This window comes from Scardinius erythrophthalmus (assembly GCF_964197995.2).
Source record: "Scardinius erythrophthalmus genome assembly, chromosome: 12".
In the NCBI taxonomy this organism is placed as follows: domain Eukaryota; kingdom Metazoa; phylum Chordata; class Actinopteri; order Cypriniformes; family Leuciscidae; genus Scardinius; species Scardinius erythrophthalmus.
Genome location: NC_138232.1, coordinates 540,001 through 550,000, shown reverse-complemented (window position 1 = coordinate 550,000; position 10,000 = coordinate 540,001). Strand labels below are relative to the sequence as shown.

Below are 10,000 nucleotides of genomic sequence, written 5' to 3'. Positions count from 1 at the left end.
ACACTGATGGTCAGACACACACACTGACGGTCAGACACACACTGATGGTCAGACAGACACACTGATGGTCAGACACACACTGATGGTCAGACAGACACACTGATGGTCAGACACACACTGATGGTCAGACACACACTGATGGTCAGACACACACTGATGGTCAGACACACACTGATGGTCAGACACACACACTGACGGTCAGACACACACTGATGGTCAGACAGACACACTGATGGTCAGACACACACTGATGGTCAGACACACACACTGATGGTCAGACAGACACACTGATGGTCAGACACACACTGATGGTCAGACAGACACACTGATGGTCAGACAGACACACTGATGGTCAGACACACACTGATGGTCAGACACACACACTGACGGTCAGACACACACTGATGGTCAGACAGACACACTGATGGTCAGACACACACACTGATGGTCAGACAGACACACTGATGGTCAGACACACACTGATGGTCAGACAGACACACTGATGGTCAGACACACACTGATGGTCAGACACACACTGATGGTCAGACAGACACACTGATGGTCAGACACACACTGATGGTCAGACACACACTGACGGTCAGACACACACTGATGGTCAGACAGACACACTGATGGTCAGACACACACTGATGGTCAGACAGACACACTGATGGTCAGACACACACACTGACGGTCAGACACACACTGATGGTCAGACACACACACTGATGGTCAGACACACACTGATGGTCAGACAGACACACTGATGGTCAGACACACACTGATGGTCAGACACACACACTGACGGTCAGACACACACTGATGGTCAGACAGACACACTGATGGTCAGACACACACTGATGGTCAGACACACACTGATGGTCAGACACACTGATGGTCAGACACACTGATGGTCAGACACACACTGACGGTCAGACACACACACTGACGGTCAGACACACACTGATGGTCAGACACACACTGATGGTCAGACACACTGATGGTCAGACACACACTGATGGTCAGACACACACTGATGGTCAGAGACACACTGATGGTCAGACACACACTGATGGTCAGACACACTGATGGTCAGACACACTGATGGTCAGACACACACTGATGGTCAGACACACACACTGACGGTCAGACACACACTGATGGTCAGACACACACTGATGGTCAGACACACTGATGGTCAGACACACTGATGGTCAGACACACACTGATGGTCAGACACACACTGATGGTCAGACACACTGATGGTCAGACACACTGATGGTCAGACACACACACTGACGGTCAGACACACACACTGATGGTCAGACAGACACACTGATGGTCAGACACACACTGATGGTCAGACACACTGATGGTCAGACACACACACTGATGGTCAGACACACACACTGACAGTCAGACACACACACTGATGGTTAGACACACACACTGACGGTCAGACACACACACTGATGGTCAGACAGACACACTGATGGTCAGACACACACTGATGGTCAGACACACACACTGACGGTCAGACACACACACTGATGGTCAGACACACACACTGACGGTCAGACACACACTGATGGTCAGACAGACACACTGATGGTCAGACACACACTGATGGTCAGACAGACACACTGATGGTCAGACACACACTGATGGTCAGACACACACTGATGGTCAGACAGACACACTGATGGTCAGACACACACTGATGGTCAGACACACACACTGACGGTCAGACACACACTGATGGTCAGACAGACACACTGATGGTCAGACACACACTGATGGTCAGACAGACACACTGATGGTCAGACACACACTGATGGTCAGAGACACACACTGACGGTCAGACACACACTGATGGTCAGACACACACACTGATGGTCAGACACACACTGATGGCCAGACAGACACACTGATGGTCAGACACACACTGATGGTCAGACACACACACTGACGGTCAGACACACACTGATGGTCAGACAGACACACTGATGGTCAGACACACACTGATGGTCAGACAGACACACTGATGGTCAGACACACACTGATGGTCAGACACACTGATGGTCAGACACACTGATGGTCAGACACACACACTGACGGTCAGACACACACACTGATGGTCAGACACACACACTGATGGTCAGACACACACTGATGGTCAGACACACTGATGGTCAGACACACACACTTGACGGTCAGACACACACACACTGACAGTCAGACACACACACTGATGGTCAGACAGACACACTGATGGTCAGACACACACTGATGGTCAGACACACTGATGGTCAGACACACACACTGATGGTCAGACACACACACTTGACGGTCAGACACACACACTGACAGTCAGACACACACACTGATGGTTAGACACACACACTGATGGTCAGACACACACTGATGGTCAGACACACACTGATGGTCAGACAGACACACTGATGGTCAGACACACACTGATGGTCAGACACACACTGATGGTCAGACACACACTGATGGTCAGACACACACACTGACGGTCAGACACACACTGATGGTCAGACACACACACTGATGGTCAGACACACACTGATGGCCAGACAGACACACTGATGGTCAGACACACACTGATGGTCAGACACACACTGATGGTCAGACAGACACACTGATGGTCAGACACACACTGATGGTCAGACACACACTGACGGTCAGACACACACACTGATGGTCAGACAGACACACTGATGGTCAGACACACACTGATGGTCAGACACACACTGATGGTCAGACACACACTGATGGTCAGACACACACTGACGGTCAGACACACACACTGATGGTCAGACAGACACACTGATGGTCAGACACACACTGATGGTCAGACACACTGATGGTCAGACACACTGATGGTCAGACACACACTGATGGTCAGACACACACACTGACGGTCAGACACACACTGATGGTCAGACACACACTGATGGTCAGACACACACTGATGGTCAGACACACTGATGGTCAGACACACACTGATGGTCAGACACACACTGATGGTCAGACACACTGATGGTCAGACACACACACTGACGGTCAGACACACACACTGATGGTCAGACAGACACACTGATGGTCAGACACACACTGATGGTCAGACACACTGATGGTCAGACACACACTGATGGTCAGACACACACACTGACGGTCAGACACACACTGATGGTCAGACAGACACACTGATGGTCAGACACACACTGATGGTCAGACAGACACACTGATGGTCAGACACACACTGATGGTCAGACACACACTGATGGTCAGACACACACTGATGGTCAGACACACACTGATGGTCAGACACACACACTGACGGTCAGACACACACTGATGGTCAGACAGACACACTGATGGTCAGACACACACTGATGGTCAGACACACACACTGATGGTCAGACAGACACACTGATGGTCAGACACACACTGATGGTCAGACAGACACACTGATGGTCAGACAGACACACTGATGGTCAGACACACACTGATGGTCAGACACACACACTGACGGTCAGACACACACTGATGGTCAGACAGACACACTGATGGTCAGACACACACACTGATGGTCAGACAGACACACTGATGGTCAGACACACACTGATGGTCAGACAGACACACTGATGGTCAGACACACACTGATGGTCAGACACACACTGATGGTCAGACAGACACACTGATGGTCAGACACACACTGATGGTCAGACACACACTGACGGTCAGACACACACTGATGGTCAGACAGACACACTGATGGTCAGACACACACTGATGGTCAGACAGACACACTGATGGTCAGACACACACACTGACGGTCAGACACACACTGATGGTCAGACACACACACTGATGGTCAGACACACACTGATGGTCAGACAGACACACTGATGGTCAGACACACACTGATGGTCAGACACACACACTGACGGTCAGACACACACTGATGGTCAGACAGACACACTGATGGTCAGACACACACTGATGGTCAGACACACACTGATGGTCAGACACACTGATGGTCAGACACACTGATGGTCAGACACACACTGACGGTCAGACACACACACTGACGGTCAGACACACACTGATGGTCAGACACACACTGATGGTCAGACACACTGATGGTCAGACACACACTGATGGTCAGACACACACTGATGGTCAGAGACACACTGATGGTCAGACACACACTGATGGTCAGACACACTGATGGTCAGACACACTGATGGTCAGACACACACTGATGGTCAGACACACACACTGACGGTCAGACACACACTGATGGTCAGACACACACTGATGGTCAGACACACTGATGGTCAGACACACTGATGGTCAGACACACACTGATGGTCAGACACACACTGATGGTCAGACACACTGATGGTCAGACACACTGATGGTCAGACACACACACTGACGGTCAGACACACACACTGATGGTCAGACAGACACACTGATGGTCAGACACACACTGATGGTCAGACACACTGATGGTCAGACACACACACTGATGGTCAGACACACACACTGACAGTCAGACACACACACTGATGGTTAGACACACACACTGACGGTCAGACACACACACTGATGGTCAGACAGACACACTGATGGTCAGACACACACTGATGGTCAGACACACACACTGACGGTCAGACACACACACTGATGGTCAGACACACACACTGACGGTCAGACACACACTGATGGTCAGACAGACACACTGATGGTCAGACACACACTGATGGTCAGACAGACACACTGATGGTCAGACACACACTGATGGTCAGACACACACTGATGGTCAGACAGACACACTGATGGTCAGACACACACTGATGGTCAGACACACACACTGACGGTCAGACACACACTGATGGTCAGACAGACACACTGATGGTCAGACACACACTGATGGTCAGACAGACACACTGATGGTCAGACACACACTGATGGTCAGAGACACACACTGACGGTCAGACACACACTGATGGTCAGACACACACACTGATGGTCAGACACACACTGATGGCCAGACAGACACACTGATGGTCAGACACACACTGATGGTCAGACACACACACTGACGGTCAGACACACACTGATGGTCAGACAGACACACTGATGGTCAGACACACACTGATGGTCAGACAGACACACTGATGGTCAGACACACACTGATGGTCAGACACACTGATGGTCAGACACACTGATGGTCAGACACACACACTGACGGTCAGACACACACACTGATGGTCAGACACACACACTGATGGTCAGACACACACTGATGGTCAGACACACTGATGGTCAGACACACACACTTGACGGTCAGACACACACACACTGACAGTCAGACACACACACTGATGGTCAGACAGACACACTGATGGTCAGACACACACTGATGGTCAGACACACTGATGGTCAGACACACACACTGATGGTCAGACACACACACTTGACGGTCAGACACACACACTGACAGTCAGACACACACACTGATGGTTAGACACACACACTGATGGTCAGACACACACTGATGGTCAGACACACACTGATGGTCAGACAGACACACTGATGGTCAGACACACACTGATGGTCAGACACACACTGATGGTCAGACACACACTGATGGTCAGACACACACACTGACGGTCAGACACACACTGATGGTCAGACACACACACTGATGGTCAGACACACACTGATGGCCAGACAGACACACTGATGGTCAGACACACACTGATGGTCAGACACACACACTGACGGTCAGACAGACACACTGATGGTCAGACACACACACTGACGGTCACACACACTGATGGTCAGACACACACACTGACGGTGACTCATGGTTTACCCTGAAGCAGGACGTGTGGCTGATGATGTTCAGCTCCTCTAAGATCATCTTCCCGTCTCCATCGATGGGTTTCCCACAGACCGTACAGGCGTCGCGACTGCTGACCCTACAGAGAGATCTTACAGTACGCTGGATAATATAATAAAGCTCTGATCATTAACCTCATTAACCCCTGACCTGCTGGACTGTAGTGTCTGTAGAGGCGAGCGTAGGGTCGGTGATGCAGCGGGAATCTCCGTGTTAACTGTCCTGACCTGCGTTCTGATATCAGGAGAGGAACACACATGCATATTTACACAGATGAGTCTATGACAATCAGTTTGTTCTGAATTATGAGTTATCATCATGTCTACTCTCTAAAAAATATTGGGTTCTTTTTTCTACCAAAATCCTGGGTTGAGCCTTTTGGGTAATTTTTTTCATTGTTTGTGTAGTTTTTGTGTTACACAGATCCTGGGTCAGACGTAACAACCCAGTGTTTGGGTGTTTTTTTGTGTTACACAGATCCCGGGTAAGACGTAACAACCCAGTGTTTGGGTAGTTTTTGTGTTACACAGATCCTGGGTCAGACGTAACAACCCATTGTTTGGGTAGTTTTTGTGTTACCCAGATCCTGGGTCAGACGTAACAACCCAGTGTTTGGGTAGGTTTTTGTGTAACCCAGATCCTGGGTCAGACGTACCAACCCAGTGTTTGTGTAGTTTTTGCGTTACCCAGATCCTGGGTCAGACATTACAACTCAGTGTCTGGGTAGTTTTTGCGTTAACCAGACCCTGGGTCAGACGTAACAACCCAGTGTTTGGGTAGTTTTTGCGTTACCCAGATCCTGGGTCAGACATTACAACTCAGTGTTTGGGTAGTTTTTGTGTTACCCAGATCCTGGGTCAGACGTTACAGCCCAGTGTTTGGGTAGTTTTTGCGTTAACCAGATCCTGGGTCAGACGTAACAACCCAGTGTTTGGGTAGTTTTTGTGTAACACAGATCCTGGGTCAGACGAAACAACCCAGTGTTTGGGTGGTTTTTGTGTTACACAGATCCTGGGTCAGACGTAACAACCCAGTGTTTGGGTAGTTTTTGTGTAACACAGATCCTGGGTCAGACGAAACAACCCAGTGTCTGGGTAGTTTTTGCGTTACCCAGATCCTGGGTCAGACGTAACAACCCAGTGTTTGGGTAGTTTTTGCGTTACCCAGATCCTGGGTCAGACATTACAACTCAGTGTTTGGGTAGTTTTTGCGTTACCCAGATCCTGGGTCAGACATTACAACCCAGTGTCTGGGTAGTTTTTGCGTTAACCAGACCCTGGGTCAGACGTTACAACCCAGTGTTTGGGTAGTTTTTGCGTTACCCAGATCCTGGGTCAGACATTACAACTCAGTGTTTGGGTAGTTTTTGCGTTAACCAGATCCTGGGTCAGACGTAACAATCTAGTGTTTGGGTAGTTTTTGTGTAACACAGATCCTGGGTCAGACGAAACAACCCAGTGTTTGGGTGGTTTTTGTGTTACACAGATCCTGGGTCAGACGTAACAACCCAGTGTTTGAGTAGTTTTTGTGTAACCCAGATTCTGGGTCAGACGTAACAACCCAGTGTTTGGGTAGTTTTTGTGTAACACAGATCCTGGATCAGACGTAACAACCCAGTGTTTGGGTAGTTTTTGTGTAACACAGATCCTGGATCAGACGTAACAACCCAGTGTTTGGGTAGTTTTTGTGTTACCCAGATCCTGGGTCAGACGTAACAACCCAGTGTTTGGGTAGTTTTTGTGTTACCCAGATCCTGGGTCAGACGTAACAACCCAGTGTTTGGGTAGTTTTTGTGTTACCCAGATCCTGTGTCAGACGTAACAACCCAGTGTTTGTGTAGTTTTTGTGTAACCCAGACCGACTGATTGAATACTGTTTAACTCATCTTCTTTGCACTGACTGAATGACGCGTGATGTTCTCGTACCTCGCTGAGGGTTTCTCTGCCGGTCTCGAGCTCAGACCCTCGTCCAGCGCTGAAGATGTTTTAGTGTTTGTGACAGTCGTCCTGTTTGATGGACAGAACAATCAGAGACCCTGAAGCAACATCAGGTAGGTGTGTGTGTGTGTGTGTGTGTGTGTGTGAGTGTGTGTGTGAGTGTGTGTGTGTGTGTGTGTGTGTGTGTGTGTGTGTGTGTGTGTGTGTGAGTGTGTGTGTGTGTGTGTGTGTGTGTGTGTGTGTGTGTGTGTGTGTGTGTGTGTGTGAGTGTGTGTGTGTGTGAGTGTGTGTGTGTGTGTGTGTGTGTGTGTGTGTGTGTGTGTGTGTGTGTGTGTGTGTGTGTGTGTGTGTGAGACACTTACTGAGACTGAGGCGGTGTCGAGGACTTCAGTGTAGAGACAGACACGCTTTCACTCCTGAGAACAGAGAACAACATCAGGTGTGTGTGTGTAAGCGGAGGAAGAGTGTGTGTAAGAGGAGGAAGAGTGTGTGTGTGTGTGTGTGTGTGTGTGTGTAAGAGGAGGAAGTGTGTGTGTGTGTGTGTGTGTGTGTGTGTGTGTGTGTGTGTGTGTGTGTGTGTGTGTGTGTGTGTGTAAGAGGAGGAAGAGTGTGTGTGTGTGTAAGAGGAGGAAGAGTGTGTGTAAGAGGAGGAAGAGTGTGTGTGTGTGTAAGAGGAGGAAGAGTGTGTGTAAGAGGAGAAAGAGTGTGTGTAAGAGGAGGAAGAGTGTGTGTGTGTGTGTGTGTGTGTGTGTGTAAGAGGAGGAAGAGTGTGTGTGTGTGTGTGTGTGTGTGTGTGTGTGTGTGTGTGTGTGTGTGTGTGTGTGTGTGTGTGTGTGTGTGTGTGTGTGTGTGTGTGTGTGTGTGTGTGTTTGTTTGCGTAAGAGGAGGAAGATTGTGTGTGTAAGAGGAGGAAGAGTGAGTGTGTGTAAGAGGAGGAAGAGTGTGTGTGTGTGTGTGTGTGTGTGTGTGTGTGTGTGTGTGTGTGTGTGTGTGTGTAAGAGGAGGAAGAGTGTATGTGTGTAAGAGGAGGAAGAGTGTGTGAGTGTGTGTGTGTAAGAGGAGGAAGAGTGTGTGTAAAAGAGGAAGAGGAGGACGAGGAAGATATAATATTGAGTACACTACACTGGCAGTGGATACAGGAGACCATTTATTCACCTTACTACTGTAAATTGTCATTACTATACTTTATGTAATTGCAAAATTGGTTTACTTTGTTACAATAAACTTTTCTTCTGTATCTGCATTCTCTGTAGCGTCTAACGAATGATCAGAAGTGTGTATAATATTGACTGATGTGTGTGTGATCTGAGTTTGATTTTGCCAGAAGAGTCAGAGGTTCTCTGAATGTAGTGTTAGTGTAACCCAGATCCTGGGTCAGACGTAATAACCCAGGGGTTGGGTTATTTATCGCTGGCTTTTTGCGACTTCTTCAGGAGAATTAACAGTCCCTAACAGAAGTAAGGATTTACGTTATTCTGTAAACATTCATTCATGTATGAAGTAAAAAAAAGAAAAAAAAGCTAGTACTATAGTAACAATGAATCAACCCAGTATGCTGGGTTAAATAAACAACCCAATTTGCTGGGTAAAATTAACCCCACATGTGTTCTGTCCTATATACTGACCCAGACTTTTGGGTTGTTTTTAACCCAGTGTTTTTAGAGTAGTGTAGTGTGTGTGAGCTGGGCATGAACTGATGTGGAGTGTGTGTTTATCACACGTGTGACGCTGATAAGTGTGTCTTACTGTGATCTGACAGGCTGTGACTGCACTCTTCCAGACAGTAAGGAGTCGGCGAGGTCATCCAGTGGAGCGCTGAGGGGACAGAACACGATGAAGATCTCAGGTGCAGTAAACGAGGTAAAGCACAGGTGAGCAGCAGATTTACCTGGCAGTCTGAGAGCTGGAGTGTGTGTTCAGGGTCACGGCTGACGGAGAATACCTGATATCAACACAAACATTTCATCATCACACAGTGGTGTAAAGTACTGGAGTAAGTGTAATTAGTTACTGTACTTAAGTCTTTTTTTGGCTATGTTGTAGTTTTACTGAGTATCAAATATATTAGCAACTTTTACTCTTTACTTGACTACATTTTTGAGTAAGTAAATGTACTCTT

The 10,000-nt window shown here is 48.4% G+C and overlaps 1 protein-coding gene across 1 annotated transcript in view; it reads right to left on the bottom strand.

The window, feature by feature from the left end:
• LOC308699896 (uncharacterized protein) overlaps window positions 1–10,000 on the bottom strand; it is a 22,375-nt gene that overhangs the window by 2,111 nt on the left and 10,264 nt on the right. The window contains exons 16-21 of the mRNA XM_081381036.1: window positions 9,770–9,823; window positions 9,628–9,696; window positions 8,244–8,297; window positions 7,870–7,950; window positions 6,095–6,178; window positions 5,918–6,023 (exon numbers count right to left, since the gene is read on the bottom strand). Coding sequence (XP_081237162.1) covers window positions 5,918–6,023; window positions 6,095–6,178; window positions 7,870–7,950; window positions 8,244–8,297; window positions 9,628–9,696; window positions 9,770–9,823 — 448 coding nt within the window. The remainder of the gene's footprint in view (window positions 1–5,917; window positions 6,024–6,094; window positions 6,179–7,869; window positions 7,951–8,243; window positions 8,298–9,627; window positions 9,697–9,769; window positions 9,824–10,000) is intronic.